At 42.4% G+C, this 24,513-nt stretch overlaps 1 protein-coding gene across 3 annotated transcripts in view; it reads left to right on the top strand.

Annotated features, from left to right (window-relative positions):
• ITGA9 (integrin subunit alpha 9) overlaps nt 1-24,513 on the top strand; it is a 291,928-nt gene that overhangs the window by 18,625 nt on the left and 248,790 nt on the right. For all 3 annotated transcript variants that reach the window (XM_007057218.4, XM_043540653.1, XM_043540651.1), the window contains exons 4-7: nt 2,608-2,731; nt 15,349-15,416; nt 21,117-21,246; nt 22,798-22,883. In XM_007057218.4, the coding sequence (XP_007057280.2) occupies nt 2,608-2,731; nt 15,349-15,416; nt 21,117-21,246; nt 22,798-22,883 (408 nt within the window). The remainder of the gene's footprint in view (nt 1-2,607; nt 2,732-15,348; nt 15,417-21,116; nt 21,247-22,797; nt 22,884-24,513) is intronic.

The raw sequence follows: 24,513 nt of genomic DNA, 5'->3' as shown, positions 1-24,513 counted from the left end.
CAGGTCCTGGCATGGCAGGGGATCGCAAATGAAAAACAGCAGATTCCTTAATAAAAATGCCAATTCCATGGCATCTTGGAAAAATGCCAACTTCTGCAGCCACAAAAACGAGGAGTCTGAGATGAATGGGGTAGACCATGCCTCTTAGAGCTATTGTTTCAGTCTCTCTGCAGACTCAGGCAGGCAACACTGCATCGCTTACACTCAGCTCATGTTTTAATACTTTGCTTCATACCCATAAAGTCAAGTTTAAATAATGGAAAGCTGAGATTCTGGAGCAGAATTGTGGTATGGGACAAATTCTGCCACAGCTGAATCCACAGAGACTGATTTTACAGAAAGGTTAAAAATCTCAAATAGAAACATAGGGTGGGAGCACTGGAAAAGGCTGTAGCAGCTCATATATACCAGTGAACAGAATGATATTTGTTCTTTTTTGTTTTCATTCATTCATGTGAAATGCTCATAGCTTTGCAAAGCTTTCAGCCCTCGGTCTCTTTTAAATATCCATGTTAAGCAGCAGCTACTTCTCTTTATCCCGCCCTTTTTCCTGCCCTCAGCATTTCACCTTAGCTCATTCCTGAGCAAGACCTGCTGCTGCTCTCCCCAATTTTCAATCATTTGTGCTGCTTTGGAAGAGATTAGTGGGTTAATGTATGCGAGTCACTGGCAGCTTTTGGGAGGTAAAAAAATAAGAGAATTTATAATATCACAACCCTTTATTTATCTTTCTATAGCTTAAAAAACACGTTCAGTTTTTTCCTCCACAATTTATACGCGGAATAACTTTTTTGTTTTTCAAATCCATTCCTTTCCGTGACATTCTGTTCTCTGGTTTCATTGCTCAACTTGAATGTCAGCCTAGAGCTGTGTCAGTATGACACACTCTATACAAATGTATATGGGTGTGTTTTTGCACTCCCAGTGCAAATGTTTCGGAAGAGAAACAATTTCCTGATCTCTCTGAAAGTAAATATGATGCGTTTTAAAAAAAACTCTGACCAAAGAGTGCCTGGAGATTAAAATCACAATCAAGTTTGCTTAAAAGAGCAAGTAATCAAGTTCAATAAGCTCTTCCTTATGAGCCTCCTAACATACATCTGGCTGTCAGAGTGCCATTATAAACAGTCTTCATATAATGCATGTCTCTCTGTAACAAAGCTTTCCAAAGCTCCTTGAGCTCTTCATTATGCCTCTGTGTTAACTATCTTATCCAGTAAATACATGCATTTGGTTGAGTACTGCAGATTAGAACAGCAATAAATATCACTTAAAGCTGATGATTCAGGAGAGCTCACTGTTGGTGGTGGTCCATTCCATTAAAACGAAAAGAAAGCCATGGTGATTTTTAGTGCTTTTCTGGGGGTAAGAATTAGTCTTGACTCTGGTCCAGATTGAGTTTTGCTCTATCCATTCCCTGGTAGTTGGACAGGATGATGCGACTGTGCTTGTTTTATAATGCGTTCCTAGGAGCGTTCAGCGGCAACGTGCTCAGCACTGAGGTGTTAAGATGGGGATTGGGATAGAGTGTCTTACATCCTTCAACATTATGCTCTCCAGGCAAGTGCTGGCCTCCCAAAGGAAGTGCTGTCTTGTCCTCCTTGACTGGAAGGGTTGTGACTAGGATGTGAGGCTGACAGTGCAGCGAGGCGCATCCGTTGGTTCTAACAGACACAAAAGAGGCTCCATGAGAATGAGCAGGCCACGCTTGTGATCCGTCTACAAGGCTGTGTCTGCGCTGCCTGCAGTGGAGCTATGCTGACTTACACCAGCTGGAGATACAAGTTCAAATTCAAAGCTCCTGCTGTTTCCCATTTCATTTCCTTTGATTCGAATGAGCTCTTTGCGGGTGAGGAGATCGGTGGCCTGTCTGGTGGTGAGGCAGTGGTAATTCTGGGAGTGAAGGGGAGCTGGGGATGTGTAAGCCATGTGTTTGTATGCTCTTATGCTGAGACTGCGAGGAGCGCAGCGTCTTGGGTTGAGTGTCTTGGCTCTTGTTGTGGAGGGGTGATTGGGTTTTTCACCAGGAAGGGGAGGAGGGTGAGAAGGTGGAGGGGGAAAATGGAATGTTAATTTTGGGCCTGTCATCCTTCTTAGTGATCCTTCCAGTCTTAGCATTCCCTCCACCTCCTCACCCACTTACTCCCATCTTATTCCTCTCCCACACACCCCCCCCCCAGCTCTCTTTTCTTCCACTAGATTCTACCCAGTCTACCTTTGCTTAGAAAAGGTTCTCCTGGTGTCACCTCCCTTCACCACGAGGCTCTAGGGATCTACTTGACACATTGTCTGGCACCAAAAGTGATAAGGGTCTTTAGATCTGCTGTCAGAGCTGCCCCTGCTCCAAAGAACACTCATATGTATGACATGGGTGGCTAGGAGGAGCTTTGAAATTTGGAATTTGTGGTGCCAACATTGGCAATGTCAAGTCTTAGCAGTGGAGGAACATGGCAATTGGAGTATCCTTTTTGTAGCAAAGATGGGGTTCAGAGAACTAAGGAAGAGTTAGGTGGGGGAAAGGGAGAAAGATTGGGGTGGGTGTTTTTGATACAAAGGGGTGTCCTGCTGCCTCACGTTTCAGTAACACATGTGATATGATCCATTTAGGCCTGTGCCCATCGCTGGAAAAACATCTACTATGAGACAGAGTACATCCTCCCCCATGGTTTCTGTAATATCATCCCACCCAACCTCCAGTCCAATGGTCGAAAATTACTGCCCTGCTATGAAGGTAAGGTGTTATTTCTCTGTCATTATGACAGAGTAGATTTTCTTGTTGTCTCCAAAAGTATCTACGATAAACCTTCATTAATACATTAAAAAAAGTACTGCTGACGCAGGCATAATTTGGCAGAAGGACGATCTTGAATTCAAAAAAAGGGGGTAAAGACGATAATTGGTTTCCATGAGTAACTGTGTGTGGCCATGCTTAACTGATAGAATAATAAACTTTTTGGAACAGTATCTTGAGAAAACCATCAACTCCCTTATCTGGATGTCACCAGGCATGTGACATGAGTACAGCCACTCTTACTTGTCTGCATGTTCGGCATTCTAGATTAATAGGAAATGATCACACCCATGTTTAAGAAATATTTTCAGTCTGACACTGTCATTTATAGGAGGGGAGAATTATTGCTTAAAGCCTAGATTTTAGGATACCAGTGTAACAAATTAGAATAAAGTTGCCTCTTTCAATTGCTGCTACTTTGAAAAAGTCCAGCGGTGCATGATGTTTTTTTCAGTGCCTCTCAAAATATTGCTGTCATTCAAAATAGACCTGGAATGGCATTGAGAGTGAGAGGACTTGTTTCAGAGTTTTGAACAATAGACAACTTTACTCATTGTTTGAGCTTCAAGTCCTGGGTGCTTTAATTTTCCTGTTTATAAAAAGAATAGTCTTCCCTTGTGTGTTTTGTATCTGAATTTATATCCAATTTCATTGTTCAAAGACTCCAAAAGACAGCCTTTCCTGAACCCAAAGCAAATAACCAATCCAGAGTGCACAGGTATGTCATTAGGGAAGATGGGGGTCTCTCCAAGCTTTTGCAATTAGCCCTTGGAGAAACATTCAAGAAAACAGCTGCTAGGGTTTCCCAGGTTGGTCTTATGCATCTACGCTCGTAGTTCTCAGACTATGGCGGGGCCTCCCAATGGATGCACAGGAACGTGTCAGGGGAGGTGTGAGCTGCGTGCATTTTTTTTTTTTTTAAAGAGCTGGGGTTCATGCAGAAGGGCCGTGCATGCCTGGGAGGTAGGGATAAAGGGAACCTCTCCCTCCCTGCCCCAGCCCAATCCCTCACTGGGAGGCAACGGGGGCTCTGGCTGTCAGTCCCAGGGTAGCAGCAGCAGCGCAGAAGGAAGGGTGCCAATGGGGCACGAAGTCTGCTGTGAAAAATATTGACAAATATCACTTTGCCACCCTTTCTTCTGTGCTGCTGCTGGCGTGGTGCAGCCGTCAGAGCTGGGCGCCCAACCAGCGCCTGCTGCTCTCCACTCTGCCTTCAGAGCTAGGTGGTGGTAAGTGTAGTGTGTGTGTGTAAATGACTACAGACACAAAGAAGGGAGGCCCGATCAAATAAGTTTGAGAACTACTGGTCTACACTAATCTTCCCTCCCTCTTCAAGGACTGAAAAAGCACATGGGTTTGAAGGCCAAGATGGATTGCAGTCTGATGTGAGCAAGACTTCACTGCCTTTGATTTCCAATGTCAGGAGCAGCTGGTGATAGGCTGGCTGCTGACATTAGTAAGTGGGGGAGAGTTAACACAGTAGATGTCTGTCAGTTCCTCAATTGCTAATGGATATGTAACTCACTGCTTTGGGTTTTGCTCGAAGCCTAGAGATTGTTCAGGCCCAGTACATTGAAGACAAAGCTCATAACAAAACTGGCAAACTTAGATAAACTATATATTGCAATGTGTATCTGGAGAATTGTGTAACCCACCATGTGCTCAGCTCTCATAGGCTGCACTGGAAACCCATGTAACCAGTCTCAAAAAATCTGTGCCATTCTGGGGACAGCAAACATTTGTGCTCTGAGCATCAGTAAAAGGTCCCAAAAATATTCATCTGAAACTTGTATGTTTTGATTCCATATTTAAACTCACTGCTTCACTTGATCTATAACAACATGTGAGGAAGCCATAAAACCTCCTATCCTGAATACTGTCCTCTTTTGTTTGCTTGTCTTCCTGTTGGCAGGATCAGGCCAAGACTATACTTAAGCAATGCATTGCAAATCTGCAATATTAACTTTTATTACCTCCCTTTTCCACCCCCACCCCACACATAGAATCACTTCCAGCGTTTCCTCTGAGCCCTTTTCACCACCCTGGTGTTCTTTTAAAAGCTGTCAGTCTGAAATAATTGGAGAGAGGCAGCTCCTGGAAGAGACAATTGCTTGTGCTTCTCTGTGCATCATGGCTTCAGAGTGAAGCGGCTGCTAGTCTGACAGGCTATTTGCCAGGAATTGCTAGAAAATAGAAATGTGTGGGCCCAGTATCTGTGAAACGGCCAGTGGAAAATTGGCAGTTTTGGTGCACTATGCTGTTGGCTTAATTTCATTGCATGCTAGAATGAAAATGGGAGGTTTGGGATTGATTTGTTTGTTCCACTGTCAGGCATCAAGTCACACAGTATCACTGAGGGTGACTGAGTTTGCTTCTTGTTTACCTCTGTGACTTTCAGGTTTCTATAAAGTAATTTGGCTTATTCTTCAAACACAAGGTAGTGCTGTGATCAGTCATTGAAAGGATTAACTGGAACCCTCCCTTCCTGTGGTCTTAGTTTTTTTCCCTTTAGCCCTTCAGAAAGTAAAGGAAAAAATCCTCCTTTTAGTGAAAATCTGGGTTAGGAACAGCACAGCCAAACTGAAGGAAAGAAATCAAGAGTTTGGTAGAAATAATACATGCACAATGTAATAATTAAGGTAGTTGGAGAATAAGAGCCTCTTCCCACAAACACTTGCTGTTAGGTGCAGTGCTTGAAGCCAACAGGAATACTCATGGTCACAAGCACCGTTCCAAGTTATAATATGCATTTGCAAGATCAAGCCCTGGGACTTCAGTTATCTATAATTGGAACTGTATAAGATACAATTATATAGGCAGTGCAGTATTTGCCACATAAGCTATAATGAAAGGCATCTAACCGCTGTAAATGGAGCAGACATATAGTTAATTTATGCTATGTATTTAGTAATGATTTGCCATATAATACAGATTCAGTAATTAAAAACAAAAGAGGAAATGGAAACTTCCTTACTGGAGGGCAGTCATGAAACAAGATAGTAGTCTCGATGTGTCTTATTCTTCTCCAGTCTCCCTGAAACAGCTGACAGAAGTCTGGAAGCTATTGAGAGCTAATGAGAGCAGCAGAAGGCTTGCTAGTTAAGTGGAATCTTTCTGGCTCGGAGCTAATCTGATTTGTATGAACTGAAGTGCTTTGTGGGGCACAAAGCTAAGGCCTTCCAAGCTATACTCTGACTTGATTGTCCTTGCTTTTAATGGCTGCCAAATGTGGCCTACAAGGAAATTAGGAACCCAGCCATCCTGTCCCCCGACTCACTTAATGGGCAGAGATAAAGGGCTGCTGCTGCTACAAGAGACAATTTAACAGAGGTGGGGACAGACAGATGAGCTGGTTTCCTACTTCTGTGGTGCAAGGATCAGAGGGACTGGGGAGAGAGGTGGGAAACTTAAACAATAATTTCTGGTGGTTAAAGAATATACAGGAACAGTACTCACCCCCACTCAATCCATCCAGAGGAATAGAGAGATTTCCCCTCCGGGGACATAGAATGGCCCAGCCTATTACCAGTTTTCCGAGAGCCAAACTCTGATCCCCCTGGCTTTGTGGTATAAATTCAGTACCAGGGGGTTAGGCCATAAAGACAACTAGCATTTCCACCCAATGTGGTGAAATGCTGAAACACAGGGAAGAAGAGATTGGGATTAAATATGTTGTTTTTGGCTCCCAGTGCAAATGACTGAGAACACGTCACAGATATCCGTGTTGCTTTAAACTCTTTATTGTGTGTGTTTTTTTTTGTGGTGGTGGTGGGGGAGCTAATGCTTTTAAGCAATACTTTGTTTTATTTGGTTTGGGGCAGGAGGGGTCAGTTCCTCATCCAGCTCTCTTTTTAGTTGTGATTTGAAAGATAGAGGACTCCATCCTCCTCCTGGCTTTCTGATATGCAGCAAACAGATCAGGGCTTATCTTTTCTTTTGTTTCTTGTTTTATCGTGCAAGTGTATTGATTGGCAGGAGGGGGACGGAGGCTTTTCAAAGGGGGCTTAGGTACCTGACTCCCATTGAAAATCAGCCTAATACTCTCCTTTGTGCCCTTTGACTATCTCCCCCTTAGTGAATTTATCTACTCATGGTTCATGCACTGAGCAAGCGGCCGTGCCCAGCTCTGTAAATATTGATTAATTCTGTAGCACTATAAGGGTGCACAGTGCTTTACAGATGAATGAGAGGCCTGTAGGTGCTTACAACCGAAGGGTCTGATCCTGCCAGCAGTTATTACTTCATGTGACTAGGAAGATGGACACAGGAGCAGGGGTTGGAACCAAGTTATCCCCCAACCTCCTGGCTATGGAATCATTGTCACGCTCTGTGGCCCAATGAGAATTTAATTATTTATAGAAAGTGGAACAGCTTCACCAGGAGAGAGTGAGAGAAACTCTGCCCAGAATACTGTCTAGCCCACTGATTAGGACACTCACCTGAAATGTGGGAGACCCGAGATCAAATCCGTGCTCTAAGTCAGGCCGAGTGGGCGTTTGAACCCAGGTCTCCTGTATCCCAGGTAAGTGCCCTAATCATTCGAGTATAAGGGGGGAGCACCAGTGTGTTCTCTGATTTTGTGAATGGATGTAAGTCCCTTTGTGACTATAGCACGCACTTTTTTTGTGTGTTCAAAACGATCCAGTGAATTCATGTCATAGTCACAAGTAGTTTCAGGTTGACCCAAAATTGCATTTTTAAGCAAATAAACTATTTGTCTGAAACCTTTCGCCCAGCTGTAGTGACAAGCCTGCATTGAGGTGAGGGAAAGCACCCCATCACGTCAACTTTGTCGTACATTAAAAATGACATTATATTGTATCTGTTGACATCTTTTGCAATCTTGAACCAGCAGTAGCAAGGTCTTGTAGAGAGTATAAGGGAGGCCAATGCTAGATAAGCAGAGGGAGCAAGAGGGAAGCAGAGACACAAGATCTGTGAATACAGGAAAGAAATGTTGAGCTAGATCCTGGATGAAATGGGGAGGCATTGGAGCTTTCTGAGGATAAGGGTATCGTGACTGAGCCTCTCTTTATTTGTGAGGAGGCAGGCAGCCGCATTCGGTACCTGCTGGAGTCTGAGATTTTGGGTGTGCGGAGACCATAGAGAAGGCAGTTTCAACGGTGGAGGCAAGAGGAGATGAAGGCTTCTACAAGGGTTTCAGCTACAATGATCTCCAGGCAGTTGCATTTACTAACAGTGCTTCATGGGTGGTGACAGGCAGCAATTGCAGATGAGATGTGATGGGGGAAGGGTGACCTGCAGAAGAATGGCTTTGGGGTAAAGGCATTGGACTGGAAATTGGGAAACCTGGGTGCTAGTCTCGAGTCTGCCACTGACTCGTACTGTAGAAGCCATATAGGGTAGGTCTACGCTATAGCTGGGAGTGCGTCTCCCAGCCTGGGTAGATACATGTGTTAGCTCTGCTTGAGCTAGAGCACTAAAAAGAGCAGTGTGGATGGTGTGGTCCGGGCAGAAGCATGGGCTACTCTCCTGCGTGCAAGCCTGCCTGAGCTTGGGTGGCTAGCCCATTCCGCTACTTGTTCCATCACGTCCACACTGCTAATTTTAGCTCCAGTGGAGCTAGTGCATGTCTGTCTATGAGCTATGCGAGGCCTGCTCTCAGCTGCGATGTAGACATATCTTAAAGTCTCCATGCTTCAGTTACCCTTCTGTCAAATGTGGCTAATACCACCTTATCTCACAGGATGTTGAGGATAAGTTGATCTACACATGTGAAAGTGCTAAGATAACACAACGATGGTGTGGGGGTACGATATAACTATGGAGGTAGGTAGAAGAGAGGACATGGCTCAGCGCACTGCAAGGCTACTGTTATGGAATTGTCCAAATCAGTCCGGTTTTGAACCCACTTTATTTTTTTTCCCATGTTATATTGTCAGAGGTGTATTTAGTATTCATTCAAATTAAACTGCTGTAATGCTCCCTTTCATTCACACCAGGCAGTATAACTAGGGTGACCAGCTGTCCCGATTTTACAGGGACAGTCCCAATATTTTGGGCTTTTTCTTATATAGGCTTCTATTACCCCCCCCCCCCGATTTTTCACACTTGCTATCTGGTCACCCTAACTATAACAGCTTGCTGTGGTTATATACAAATTCATAAATTACTTGACTAGATGAGTTCCCCAGTGCCCACTGATGTAAGGAGGGCATAACCAGTTATTTGTGTGAAATATAGGCTTACTGCTTGGAACAGACCGTATTGGCCATATAAGTGACTTGGAAACACTGAACTCTGCGCATCACATAAATCTGTACAGTACGTGCCATTAAAATGTAAGCCTCAGTGGACGCAGACCAACTTGTTGCAAAATCATGTCAATCAACAAATCCTACCCATTGCTAAAATTTTACGTTTTCAGTTAATTCAAACAATAATAGGTTCTTCATTTCTCCCCTAATGCTGTATATTCAAGTATATTTTTTCGAATGTTTAAAAATGTACATTGCAGGGCAAAATCAGCCCTGCAGCTCCATTGATTTCAAGGGATTTTCAACTAAAGCTGGACAAAACTAAGAGTTTATTTGCTGAAAAGTGCAGTTTTGGCTGATCTGAAACTTTTCGTGAATTTGACACACATTCACCAAATAGTTTTTGGCCAATTTTTTTCCTGGCACTTAGGTGCCATTGACAAAAAAGGAGGAGGAGGTGCCATCACTTCCTTTATAAACATTAGCCCAGTGGTTAGCACACTCCCGTGGGTTGTGGGAGACCCTGGTTCAATTCCCCACTCTGCTTGATGTGGAGAAAGGATGTGAACTTGATTCTTTCCCTTCTGGTAAGACTGCCTTAACTACTGGGCTATGGGATGTTCTTGGGTGGTTTGTAGTCACTCACTTTCCTTTTGAAGATGTTCCACTTTATATGTAAATAGTCATTTGAGCAATGAGACTGGGTTTCCCACAACCCAGGGAAGCGCCCTAACCATTGAACAATTGAGTCATTCTCTCTGACCCAATGAATATATAATATTTATATGCAACAGAACATCTTCAACAGGCGACTGAGGGTATGTCTATGCTGGAGCCGGAAGATGTGATTTCCAGCTCAAGTAGACATATCCACGCTAGTGCGCTAAAAATAGAAATGTAGCCATGGTGGCGTGAGCTGGCCTAGTCGCCTGAGTCAATACCTAGATCGTACTTGGAACGGCTAGTTGCTTGAACCGGCACAGCTGAACTGTGCCCCAAATTCTTTCTGGAACCATCTAGAGGTATGCATGCCAAACTTGAGTGATCCCACATACCTATTGCTAAAGCCTTTGTCCTTCCTCACCTCATCTGTCTATTGTTTTACATTCGTTTGTGGTCCCTCATTTGCAGTTAGGACCTGATCTTGCAAACACTTGTGCAAAGGAGTACACGCCCAATGGGACTACATTTGTGGGTACAATCACTTATGTCCGTAGGTGTTTGCAGGATTTGGCCTTTAGATTGTCGTAAACTCTTTGGTGTGGCAACTGTGGGTGAAATCCTGGCCCCACTGAAGTCAATGGTAAAACTCCCATTGATTTCAGTGGGTACAGGATTTCACCTTTTGTCTTTTTATTTGTCCTGTATGGGTCTGATGCAAATTCCTTTGAAATCAGTGGGAGCATGCTTTTGGGTGCTTTATAAATAATAAAAAGCAATAACATTGTTAAACCATGACAGATTGTGTTGAAAGGAATCGGTGAAATCTGGACATAACTGTGAAGAAGGAGAAAATATTAGAACTGGAAATATTATGTTTTAATTGACTTTCATCCTTTGCTGTGCTATTGGGACTAATTCATATCATCATCTGCATGAAATCTTCTAATTTAATTTTTCGGTACACAATTTGAACATTTGGCAATTTTTTTTTTAAAGCTGAATTGTACAGTGACTTTCTTGAAGAACATGTTTAACTAAACCATGAGCCAAATCTATTAGTTTTACAGTGAAATAAAACATGTGCTTGTCAAAATGTCAACAGGACTGGCATGCAGCAGTTGTCATAGCTCCTTAACAGGAAGACATGGAGGTTGGCTGTGTTTTTAAAAAAAAAAAAATATATATATATATATTTTTTTTTTCATCTGCTCTTCTAAATGAGGACTAAACCAATTTTTAAAAGTCTGAGGCTTGGAGAAGATTGTTTAATGAGTAGAGTGGGGTGGGAAATGGTTTTCTTGTCATGAACATTTTCAAGATTTCAGAAAGTTCATGTTCATCAAGACAGAACTGAGACCGTCCAAAAAATTTTAATGAAAAAGAGAGAGTGACCCTAGATAGGACGCTCACTTGGGATGTGGGAGAGCGAGATTCAAGTCTCTGCCACTCTTCCACTTTCACACCAATGTAAACCTACATCTCCTACATCCCAGGTCAGTGCTGTAACCACTGGGCTATTAGCTATTCTGCAGTGGATCTGAATCTCTTCTATTGGAGCTGTTCCCCTTGGTATCCATAATTAAATATTCATTGGGCCAGAGGGAATGACTGATTCTGTAGCTGGGTGGTTAGGGCCTTCCCCAATGATGTGGGAGATTCAGGAACAAGTCCTTATATCTCTTGACACCTAAGGTTAGTACCCTAACAACTGGGCTATTGTCTATTCTGGAGTGGGTGGTCCACACTCACGTGCGCACGCTCGCTCACTCGCTCTCTCTCTCTCTCTCTCACTCTGACCTGAAAACCTACCTCAACAAAAGTTTATCAAAACAGATATGTTCCTACAAAAAGTTTGTTTCAATATATTGGCATTTTCTGGCAAAAATCATTTTGTTGAAAATTGCCTGACCGTCTCTATTAATAAGTGATTAGTTTTTCATCTCTAAGTCACTGGTCCTGGTAATGTTGGTAGTGACTGAAAGCTGTTACTTGCCTAGTGAATGATTGGTGGCCTGTGTGCGGAATTAAATGATGGTCTTATTCGAGTTCTGAACACACTGACTTTGGGCCAGGTCTTCACCAGGTGTAAATCGGTATAGTTCTGTTGTGGTCTGCGGAGCTAGCCTGACTTAATCCAGCTAAGCACCTGACTGATCCATTTTACCGATCTCAGCAGGCCAAGGAGTCAGTGAGTTGAGATGCTGAACTAACTTCTCCCTCATAGAAGTGGTCCCTCTAGGTTAGAGCTGAGGCACTCTGGTGTACTAGTGTGGGGAATTTTGTGTTATCTACATGAGCTGCATCTGTCCTGTGGATAAACAGCAGAGATCATTTTCCAGGGCTACCTATCTGGTACCTTTCATCAGCAAAAGAAGCTATATCTTAAAATAATAAAGAAGACAGCTATCGTCCTCTCAAAAGGGTTAGGTGTCTACATTGCAAAAGCCTGTGCAAAGCTGTTGAAGTCTTGGAAAACTGACACTTCCTGGGGGCCAGGCATATAGGATATGGAATTAGACCATAAGTGGGTGACCGTGAAAGATTACAGGGCAACTTTTCAAGTAGAGAGTCAGGGTGAGGAGAGAATTTCCACCAGATGAGCATGTCCTATTTAAATAAAAATACGTTACTGTGGTGGGAATCAAAGGGTTCGAGTTGGACAGATCAAGAATATGTGACAGACATTGGCATGGTCCTATGTAAGGATGAAAAACAGACTCTAACAAAAAAGGGCTTCTGTGACATTCCTGCCTGCCTGGCATCGTCCCAGAAAAGTACTGCTAGAAAGAGAAAGCCACGACTGTTGGTTCTCATCAAATAAAAGATCGGTTTTAAATAAACAAATACAAAATCCTCCCTTACAAGGAGAGGCTAACTCCACAAATAACTCTCTGTGCAGGGCTAGTAATAAACTGGTGGGGGTATAGGTGAACTGCCCTGAGAACTTGAGTTTTAAGTAAATGTTCATATGTTCCTAGTGGAGTTGCTGCCTTAAACAATGAACCTGAAAGGTGCACCATGCTGGTGGACCCTTAGCCCACATGGAACCCACTGTGTGGACCCCGGGGTTATCTACACACACATTGCACCATGAGGATCAAAGCTGTACTTTGCATTGATTATGCCATCAGACCTGTCACTCTCAGCCCTAGCTGCAATTTTAGCAGATTCTGAAAAATTGAGAGAGCCCTCAGCTGTGACAAAATGTCATTCATTTACCTACTCAACTTTTTAGACCATAGGTGTTTTTACTAGTGTGAAATGCTAAAGTAATTACTTATTAGTCCTGTCACGATTTCCTTTAGTACATGTTTTAAAAAAGGTTTCCATGAAGAGACGAATGGTTTATTAAGTTCTTTTGGTCTTCAGTAGAACAACACACACCATGAGGAACTGATTTGATTCTAAAGGGGTAACATGCCAAGCAATTCCTTGTAAATTCCTTTGTAATTTAGCAAGAGTTAATGGTTACTTATTGTAAAGTGTTACCAGGCTATATGGTGAATGTTTTTAGAAACTGAATTACTCTGTTTCCCTGGAGCCCCCTTTATCCATGGGAAGATATTGTAATATTCAGGAAGTGGCAATATGTTGCAATTGCACATTCATTCGTTTGGTAAAGCTTGGAAAATAAAGCTCAGAAAACTGAGATGGGGCCATGTGGCAAAATTTGGACCCAGATCTGGGTTTCAGACACTCCAAAGTTCAGAGTATTTTGGATACAAGGTTTTGATTTGGCCCATTGTAAAGATTCTTGTTTGGATTTTGAGAGTTTGGGGATGTTTGTTTCAGGAGATATGGTTCCTGTTCATCTCTAGAAAATAACTGGAGTGTTTTGAATAAAAAGTGGACAGATTGATTTTTAGCAATAAGAGGCCTTGGTACAGCAATAAATGCTTCCTCTGGCCCAGGTGGAGAGTGAGGAGTTTTGGTGTTCAAGCTGGATGGAGGGGAGTTGGCAGTGTGGAGAGAGGAACTCAAAGATGAGTGTTGAAGAATTTGTACAGATCGAAGAAGCACACTGTACACTTCAGGGGTCCTGCTTCTGAGGAACTTGTACAGATCGAAGAAGCACACTATACACTTTAGGGGTCCTGCTTATGATTCAAAGACTGAATGGTAATCAGAAGTAGTACAGGGGAGAAATTTTTATCTGGCCATCCATGCGGCTGATTGGTTTTTCTTGTGGACAGCATAGGGTGACCAGATGTCCTGATTTTATAGGGACAGTCCTGATTTTGGGTCTTTTTCTTATTTAGGCTCCTATTACCACCCCACCCCACCCCCCATCTGTCCCAGTTTTTCACATTTGCTGTCTGGTCACCCTAGGGCAGGACTGCTTCCTTTGGAGTTGTCCCACACTTCACAGGTGATCTTAGCTCTTTCGGCTCTGAAGCACAAACAGGCAGCCGTTTTACATTCCATTTCTTCCAAGAAGGGTAGAGGCCAAGTAAATGTAGCTAGCGTGCAGTGATAGCTGCACCATAGTTAAGGTTCCTAAACCATTACAGAGTACCGTTTAAACCTTGACAATGACCTTAGCAGTGTTATGGCAGAATAACTCCTCAGCTGTGTGAACCTGTGACAGTCAGTGTGATGTATGATTGACCTGTTAATCCAGAAGCATATGAAGTCAATGTTAAGGTTTTGTGTTGGAATGCAAGTTTGGTGAATTTGGGGTACATCTTTTTTGGTATCGCTTAAAGTTGGAAATGAAACCTTATGAAGGGTTGAAGTGTGTTATCAATTGCATTGTAGGCAATATGAAAGTAGAAATGAATGCACAGGTTTTTCCTCTCAGCTTCTTTTTTTCCATTATTTTATTGTTTTGGGTGGATGGAGTGTCCTGCCACTAGGCCTAGATTTTATTTGCTAATAAGTCTGGAAGGAGGGTCGTTGTGCTTAGTTTGGTTTGCTGAATACACCAGCATGTAATACTTTGCACTTTTATATAGTACCTCTTAGCCATGGAGCTCAACTCACTTTATAAATACTAAACTTCACCACACTATGTTGCATAAAACTACACCACTGTGTTATAGTTGAGTATTACTATACCTGTTTTACAGATGGAAAATCTGATGCACAGGAGAGGTTAAGTGGCTTGCCTAAGGCCACACATTAAGTGAATGACAGATCTGGAGAGAGAATCCAAGGGTCCTACTCCTTTGTTGTAACTATTAGCCAACATTTACAGCAGTGTGGCTGGACAGCTCAGCTGGAACAGAAGAGTGTATTGCCTTAAAGTACACAATTATAATTTAATAGGCAATATTGCTGCTGCTGGTATACCACTGAGACCTACAGCATTCAATTCCTGGGTCTGCTTTCTTGCCCTCTTGCTGTTGTCCTGCTATTCCTGTCCTGTCACTGAAAGTTTTTAGCCATATATGATCACAAATGGGATTTTTTGGTTGCTGCTGTTCCTCTTCTGCAAAGACTGGTCAACTGTAAATGTTGGCAATATACATATACTGTGAAAGAGAGGCCTAAATTTCTGAGGCTCACTGAATTCCTGAGTTTTTCCTCCTTTGGCTCCAGTTAATCTTTTTTGTGGCTCAGCACTCAGCGGTCCATGTGGAATGAAGCAGGGGAGCTCAGCGAACTGTAAGCCGCACACAGCTGGCACGGAATGACATGACTGTGGTTTGTTTTCTTCCTCCCCCTCCAATCTAGAGTATAAGAAGAAATACGGGGAAGAGCATGGCTCGTGTCAGGCTGGAATAGCAGGCTTCTTCACTGAGGTGGGTAATGGTGGTTTTGATGAAAAGTTCAAGTTTGCGGATGCATTTTCTTACTTGTTTTGCCATGTGCACTGTGAAGGAATGTGGGAACAGAAACGTGCCTTTAGCTGCACTCTCTGCACTTGGCATATTTCCTTTGACTTCAATAACACAGCAAACAAACACCCCCATTTTACGCTGTCTCTCCTCCCACAGTTCTGGAAATGCGTCACTGTGAAGTCTCAAACATTACATAATACATATATGAACCACATGAATGGATTTATGCTTAAGTACCCCCAGGGAAGAATGAATGAACTTTGAAGGCTATCCTGAGGGAATATTTTATTCATATAACTCCCACAGCCTCTGTCTCTGGATTTACTCTTTATTTATTCTCTTAACTTTAGCTTTAAAATTTCCCCCCATGAATGAAATGATTTTAAATAGTCCTTAAATTTAGAAAACACACCGTTTTCTGATGCCTTATCCATTCTTGCTGTCTGAAAAAGGCGGAACTGGTATTGTGGAATATGTTTTTCAGAGTCATGGCTGGACAGTTACATAAATGCTGGGTCAAATTAATCCCTGATGTAACCCCATTGATCTCACTTCAATGACATCAGGGTTCATTATTTCTGTAGTGAAATTTGTTTTTGAACTTCCAAAAAATTAGAACATTTTACCCTAAATTTATCAGGAGCATTCATATCAAACACAGACTACCTTCTCCTAATGGTACACCCACCTCTTTTCAGAATTTCTTCATTTTTTTTCTATTAGTTTTTAAAGCCAAAGATACCGTTGAGGAAAGAGTCTGTTTCTCTCTTCATATGTGATTCAGTAAGGGCTAAGTCCTATAACCCTTACTCACTTGAGCAATCCTTAACCATGAGGGTAGCTCCTTTACTAGTAGTGGGACTACTTGTGTGAGCAAATATTACATGATAAATGTTTAAGGAATCAACATAGATTTTACCTCTGTCATGGTCTGGAATATCGTTTGCTGTATGTTTAGAAAGACGAAAACAAATATTAGGCCAAAGTTTTTCAATAACTAGTAACTAGTTCAGTAACTAGTGATTTTTGGGTGCCCAATTTGAGCGATTTCTGAAAAAGAGGCCTGAGGTGCAGAGAGCGGATTCCCGACACGTTCTGCATATCAGGTCCCTTCAAGTTGTCTTAAGCTGGGCATGTAACATTTCTGCACATGTTTGAAAATCCTGGCCTTTGTGATGAATTGACATTGATAACAATATCAGAGATGGGCCTAAGCTGCGAAATTCAGACTTGGGATGAAACTTTCCTGAAGTTCCACTGTTTAATCTAGTGGTGAGATGTCTGTGACTTCTGCTGATGCACTGAAAGGTGGAGGATAGCATGATGATTAATGGCTCATTTAGTGAAACACTGTAGATAAAATAAGCCCCTATTCAATATCCCGTTTGATTAAAAAGAAAGGAGAGGACAATATAGAGATGGAATAGGATAGGTAGGATCTGGAAAGCAGCATAAAGTTAGCGCCTTCTCTTCTCAGTTCTCCCCTTCTACTTATATTTGTCTTTCTATTCCAATCAACCCTATGCCCTTCCTTCCCTGGGTCTGGTTCCTTCATCTTTAAGAGTCAGTGGTTTTCTATTGTTACTTCAGTGTATGCCGTTGCCATTAGCCCGCTAACTCCTGGGCTGTCCTAAATCAGTTACTTTGGGAGCATTGCTTCCTATTGGTGACTTCTAGAGGGTATAGCTTTGAATTGCCAATTCAGAGTGCTTGGGAGAGAACTAATAGACTCACAGCAAGAGGAGCAATAGCATATGCAGTAAGAAAATTTTAAAATTAATGAACTTCAAAAGTGCTGGAGACAATGGAAAAGGAAAAGAAAAGAAGGTAATCACTAAACTGAGAGGGCCAAGTTCTGATGGGAGTCCAGGTGACTCCAAGCAATACTAGAAGGGAATCTATGGGCTTAGTTATGCAGTGCAGCAATGCGCACTATGTGGGTGTGGTTTCTAAAGCACACTAATGTATTGCACAGTAACTGGTCTGTATAGACCTTGCTGGTGTGCTTTAAGAGTTCCCTAGTGTGCTTTAATGTAGTGCGCTTGAAACAGCAATATGTAAAAATGCACTAGGGAACTTTCAGCAGCAGGGCCTATGTGGACCAGTTAGTGTGCAATAATTAGCACGCTTTAGAAACCACACCCACATAGTGCGCATTGCCTACTGTGTGGACAAACTCCGGTGTTGCATATATTTTCTTCCTGTCCCCTGAATGTGTATATCACATCAACTTAGACATCCTTAAGATGCAGTTAGATTCACTTTGACTTATTTATTTAGATTCCCGTAGATGCAGAGGGTCAGACTTAGAGGTGATGTATAGGTTAGAGCCCTTTACACTGAGTTAGTCCCTTGGAGTTGCTTACATTCTTCTTGGGTCCTTATGTCTAAGGGAGTCTCAGTTAGTAGAACTTATGTGCCAAGGAGGTGTAATTTAAACGAGTCTCTTTATGCCTTCTGGTACAGAAGGTAGAGCTCTCCTGGACATCAGCAGAGTGGATGTAATTAGTGCTAGGAGTTCAAGGTAATGTGAGAGGGGTTTAATTTACACACCACCATCAAATTTGGCCCAGAGGGTTTATTGTCTTGGTTGGTATAAACAGGATTAGGGTTCGCTGCATGAAAAACTGGAATGAGATATTCCCAAGTATACTGGGAATGGGTGGCAACCCTTACGACTATGGCACTGTGTCTGGTAACAAGAGACTTGTCAGCAGCAGCTGTTTCCTGGCTTGTCTGCACTATCAAGGCTGTTTCTTTTTCCATGCTGTAAACCTCTCTCATCAGCCTAGTTCAAAAGATGTCTTTGAACTTTTAGTGTTCCTGCCTTATGGAGCTTCAGCCTGAGCAGGAAATGTAGATAAACGACTTCTGGGTCAAACAGGCAAGCCCCTACTGTACACTCGTGCACTCAGTCCTGCTGATGCTAGTTGTTTCTGCCCAGGGGAAATCCATGGTCCTCAAGGGCACAGCCACTCCCAAGAATAAAACCTGTAGTTTAGCACACCCCTCTATTTAGCTGCGTATTGCAATCTATGTCCTTGTGTAGCATCATGAAATGCCCTTATTTAGCCTCCACTGGACTGGAACACTCTAGCACAGGAGTTTCTCACCACTCTTCTGGTAATGGGGGCTGTGTTACTGACATGATTACTGGGTTACAATTTCCTGTGACCTTTTTTATAGAAAACAGGTGAAGAAAACCAGCTGTCTGTCAGCGCAATGAAAAGAAACAAGGAAACGCTGTACCACAGGCTTCCTGGATTTCATAGGATGGCTGCATGAGGCACAGATTTCCATAAATATTCACACAATTGTACAGCAATAATTCATGGCTGTACTGCTCTGTCTTGTCAGAGCTGAGAATAATGCTTATTACGTTCATCACTGATGTGGCAGAAAATTCCCTCCAACGCCCTGTGGTTTGGAGTAAAGTCTCTCTGGATTTAGGGTACGGAGTATAGGATTTCTCTCCAAAAGCTCTAGCTGCCTTATTTCTCGTTGTACACAACAGATCTTCAGTTACCAAAACATACCTTTTAAAGAAAATCCTGGATGAAGGGCTTTCAAATGAGAGCACATGATATAAGAATCCCAGGTGGGATTCTGCCTCATGGTTACATATGGTCCCTCTCCCCTGAGAAAAGAAATGATCTACCATTTCACCATCCTGAGGTGGTCTTCTATTGGACAAGCAACACAAACACAACTGCTTAGGTTTTAATTAAAAAATGCACATAAAAAGCTACAGGTCAGTGCATCATTTTTCAATCTGCTGTCGTCAGAAATGCCTATTTTATATCCTAAGAGCATTCTGATGTGGGAGTTGCATGTCCGTGTAGGATCCCATGTTTGAATACTGGGCCTAGGCTCTGGCACTTCAGCATCCTTTCCCCAGAAGTGTCACTCTTTAAATCCCTTTACTTTGTCTTGCAGCTTCCCACCTTTCCTCTCCCCACCCCTTCCAGTCTGCCTCCTGCACCAATTTGTTTCTCCAGAGGCACATTTATACAGAGGCTTCACTTTAGGGTAGTCTGAAGCACTTAGACATAGTCTTCCCCTTTTAGGAACAACATTCATGTTGTTGTTGAGGTAGTGATATTCCTACACTTTGATCAAACTCTGATAAACTCCTCAGAGCAAGGCACTCTCCCATTGTGCTTCTCTGGCAAACCAGCAGAAACAGTGATGTTGTAACTGAGTCAATTCCAAGACTTGTACGGTTTGCATGATGACCATGATTCATGGCTTGTGCCAAGGTAGAAGGAAAGAGTGTGGCTTTCCCCAGTGCCTGTGGAATACAGCAAGGGTAGTCTCTCTCACCGGAAATGAGCTTGAATGCCTCCTACACTATTTCTTGAGGGGTGAGGAAAATAGAAGCCAATTTTCACTCAGTTCTCTTACATTAGAGACTGTCCAGTTCTTATGATGGGCTTATTATTAACACCTATTCTGCCCTTTCCTAGTTCAGCTAAATCAGATCCTTCAAATGTGACTCTAGTTTTTTCAGCTGGGTTTGGCTTTCAGCCAGGGATCACCATCTGTATGATTTCACTCTGTGCTCAGTTTGTTTGTTTGTTTGTTTTCTTTTCCACCACTACCACTGTATATTACATGTTTGTGGTTCTTATTGCTAATTAGAAGGCTCCCCTTCTCTCAAATGAAAGGATGGGAAACTCAGTGGCTTCCACTGCAGGGGTCCATTTGAATCTTTCTTTGATTTTAGTTCACAAGACTTTGTTCAGCCTGAGTTTTGTTTTGAAGGTCAAGTCCAAGAAACTCAAAGCAAAACTCAGCCGATATGTTAAAACCATCACATTTTTCCTGACTTCAGATCAAAACAAAGTATAACCATCAGGTGCCTAGTGGTTTCCACCTGAAACCGTAAATTGGCCCAGGTCCCTTTTGAAACTCATCTGAAGTACATGACTCTAGTCTGAGTTTTGCACAGTCCCACCCTCAAAACACACACAGATCCTTAAACGCATGTGGATTATCTACATATTATCAAATTCTCTTAAATTCATAGGTCCAAATCCTCAGTTGATGTAAGGATCAATTGACTTACAGCAGCTGAGGATCTGGTCCTTCAGCCTGTTTTGAACCATAGACTTTTTGTCTACGCTGTCACCTGGAAGCTGTGAGCCGTCCGCAGCATTGGAGATTGGGAGGTAGATCCAGGGTGCTTGGTGAACGAGTGGGTGGATTCTGTAGCTTAGTTTTGTTACTTCTCGGGGGTAGTAGGAGGACGAAGCAGCTCGGAGGAACACTTGTTGGAAGAGCGTGTTTGTAGGCGTGTACAGTAACTTGTGAGATTGATTGGAGATGCTTCTTGTAGAGGTACCAGGAGGGTTCAACAGAGGTGTATTGATTCCAAGTATCTGTGTGAAGGGCAAGGATTGGAGGAGAACTCAGGTATTTTAATGGTGGGGTGAAGTGCCTCCAGTATTGGCAAAAACTTCCTTAGGGGATGTTTGGGATGAAAAGTACTGTATAAACATAGGAATAATTCTGACTCTTTTCTGTGGGCAGATTGATGCTTGAAGCCTTGATTTAAATCTCCTCTGGCCCTTTAAAACATAACAATTGCTTGCTGTGATTAATCCTTTTGTATTTTTTTTTTCTGGTTCCTGTCCCTCCCTGTTCTCTTTTCTCTCATAGGAGCTGGTCATCATGGGAGCACCAGGATCTTTTTACTGGACGGGAACTGTCAAAGTGTTGAACCTCACTGACAACACCTATTTCAAACTGAATGATGATGCTGTGATAGCCAGGCGGTACACATACTTAGGCAAGTAGCTGCTTGAACCCCGATGTCAGGCTGGAAATAGGTTAAAATAAGGGTGCAATTGTTTTTCAGTGGAAATAATGTTTTGTTGGTGTAGAGTAAAAGAATAAGTGGCTAGCTTAAAATGGTTTGAGTGGCTGGTGGGTTACCTGACAAAATATATAGGAAAAAAGCAGTGAAGGACTTTCACTAGTTCATTTCCTCCCTCTTCCCCCAACATTATAGCCATTGGAATATAGAAAACAGGTTTGCACTGAAAGACTGTATGGTCTAGTAGACTAAGTAACAGACTGGAAGCCAGAACTAGAGTTCTAGTAGTGACCCTGCCATGACTTACTGTGTGGTTTGGGCTAAGCGGCTCCTCTGTATCTGTAGAATGATTAGTTCATTTGAATAAATGAAGCACTATATAAATGATTTGTTAGTAAGAGACCATGGAGGGATAGGCTAGGGAGTGGAGCAGATTCTGTAGGTGTTTAACAGACTAGGCTTTAACTTCTAGAGGCCTTGCTTTAAAATCAACTAATGTCACAAGGGAAATTAATGTAAAGGCTTCCACCTAATCCCCAGTGTTTAGGAGTGTCAAGACTTGGAAAACTCAACATGCAACAGTCTAATGCTGTTCGACTAAAGACTCAGGCTGATTTTCCTGAACCTGCAGTCTTTTATAAATATAATTTAGCAGGTGCCACTCAAGGATAGTTAAGTGAACAATATGTGTATATATGTAAAGTCATATGTAGATTTTTCCACTGATTAGACCTGAATTACAGTGTTTAGCATGTGGACAGGAGATCGAGAATTCACAATGGAAGGGCGAGTTAAATACAAAACATCCTTAAAAGGGAAAGAAACCCAGTTCTCTCCTTAGACTCTTTGAAACCTGTGTTATATCATTTTTAATTTAGCAAACAAGACAAAACTTTGATCTACCTGTTTCGAATACACTTTCTTTACACACTGTTTCAAATTCACTCCTGTTTTTTCTTTTTCAAGTATTAACTTTGCTGACCTCTTCATCTATTGTTTTGTTTTTTTCCCTTTGAACTAAAAAGGCACTTGATTTTTCCATGCCACGATTGGTGGTTACTTTAACTGAGGGAGTAGTATTCTCTTTGGCATACATGAGATTGTCATTCACAGGCACGAAAGCTATTTCTTCCTGATGATGTGGTCACTTGATTCTGTGTGCAGGTTTCTGTTTTTACTGCTTCTCTTTCCTCTTACATCTGGATTCTTAACTTATTGTCCCTCCTATCTTTGCCTCTCCTTCACTGGGCTCCCACCCACACCTTCACCTTCTTGGCTTTTGGAAAAACAATTCAGTGCTTATTGTAATTTCCTGCTGTGATGTACACTTGAACTGAATGTTGACGAGTTCCTGTACAAAGTGAGTGCCTGCTGCTTTTTGCATGACGCTGGGATATTTACACTCCAAGAGAAACTGTGGAACCTGATTAGTGTGATCCAGATGGCTGACCTGTTTCTCACTTTTTTCCTTTTTGTTTTTTTTTTCTTTCTCTTCCCAATCACCCCACCCAACCTCCTGCACAGGATATGCAGTGACAGCAGGTCATTTTTCCCAGCCGACTACCACAGACGTCGTAGGAGGAGCTCCCCAGGATGGAGGCATTGGAAAGGTGTGGCTTTTAGTCAAACAATGATACAGTCAGATGTGATTGGGTAAAATATATTGACTTAGTTTTTGTAAACTTGATGAACCAAGAGATTTTGCCTCACGATTAATTTTTGAGCACTTGCCTGGAAGAGGTGAGGAAATTTGATGAGGTCCTCAAATTTACCCTGTCTGCCCCTTGTGGTGCGCCTTCCTACCCCCCCACATCTTTAAAATCATTCTTTTAAAGAGACATTGTTAATTAAAAAATCACTCTTCTGTCTGAAGTTTTTTTTAACCTATTTTGCTTAAAATAGCACTAGTTTGGTTTTGGTGGCCTTGTTGGTACGGAGTTATCAGAAGGGAAGACCAAAGAATTGTGAAGCGTGTGTATGAAAAAGTGCCACTGCATGGCTGGTGATCACACGGGAACCAAAAGCATTGGTAGCTCGATAAGATTGCCAGGGATGGATATAAACTGAAAACACAGCCAGAGCACTTGGCCAGAGATTGCGCTGGGTGGTGCTTGATTTGCAAAGACGTCCTTGTGCTTTTGGGATTTGCCATGATGACGACCTCCCTATGATAGGAATTACACTTATCCCCATTTTGCTGATGGCGTAACTAAGGCTGAGGGGCTTAAGTGACTTGTCCAAAATTACAAAGCAAGTCAGCAGCAAAATTGGAATTTAATACTCAGAGCCCTTGGCTTTTCATCTCCTCTGGACCAGGCCATTGGGAAACCCAAGGTAATCTCTGTCTTCATGTCATTGTATCTAGAGTAATCTCTTTCCCCTGCTCACCCTTCCCCCATGTCTAAGGGAAACGTTTGCAGTGGTACAGTACTTGATTTGCTTCAGAGAAATATACAGCACCTTAAAGCTCCATATGCACACAACTATTAAGTGCCCATTAATAAATCACTATTTAATTTAATACATCAAGTCCTTGGCTCCGATGATCAGTTTTACAGATGAAGGGATGCCTGGTCCTATTAACTACACTGACACCTGCTGGTCAGAAATGGATGAATTGACTTCAGATTCTTCTGCTACTCTGAGCTAACAAGTGACTCAAAACTTCAGTGGAGACTTGTTTCTTGTTGCAAGCAAATGAGAATTTTATTAAATGTTAGGTTCTTTACTCTTTCTGGTCCTCAGTGCTAAATATTAATGAGCTGCGGTACTGCTCTGAGACAGTAGGACAGTGCTAATACCCTACATTGTGCCAGGAGTATATTGGCCTCCTTAGGAGCAGAAGATCTAATAGTCTATATTGGCCTATCTCCTTTTTGATCTTGCACTGCTGTATTTACTTGTATTACAACCTAATCAATTAGACCAATGGCTCTCAAACTGTTTTTTTCACAGACCACTTGAAAATTGCTGAGGGTCTTGGTGGATCACTTAATAATCTTTCCAAATGTTATTTGTAACGTTAGCTAACTATTGTAAAGAGCTTTGGATAAAAGCACTATATTAAAAAAAACCCTTAATAATAATTAATGTTTTTTGTTCTACAAATAAAAGCTCACAACTCATATTTTAATATCAGTAGTCTTACCTTTTTAATGCGATGGATGTGCCCTCTTTCCCCCTTGGCAGCCCCTGAGCTGGGCTGGGAAAGAGGGGGCGGGTGTCTCCCTGGCAGCCGCA

This window comes from Chelonia mydas, chromosome 2, assembly GCF_015237465.2.
Source record: "Chelonia mydas isolate rCheMyd1 chromosome 2, rCheMyd1.pri.v2, whole genome shotgun sequence".
Taxonomy (NCBI): Eukaryota; Metazoa; Chordata; order Testudines; family Cheloniidae; genus Chelonia; species Chelonia mydas.
Note: the sequence above shows the minus strand (reverse complement) of the source record. Positions and strands in the feature narration are given on the sequence as shown.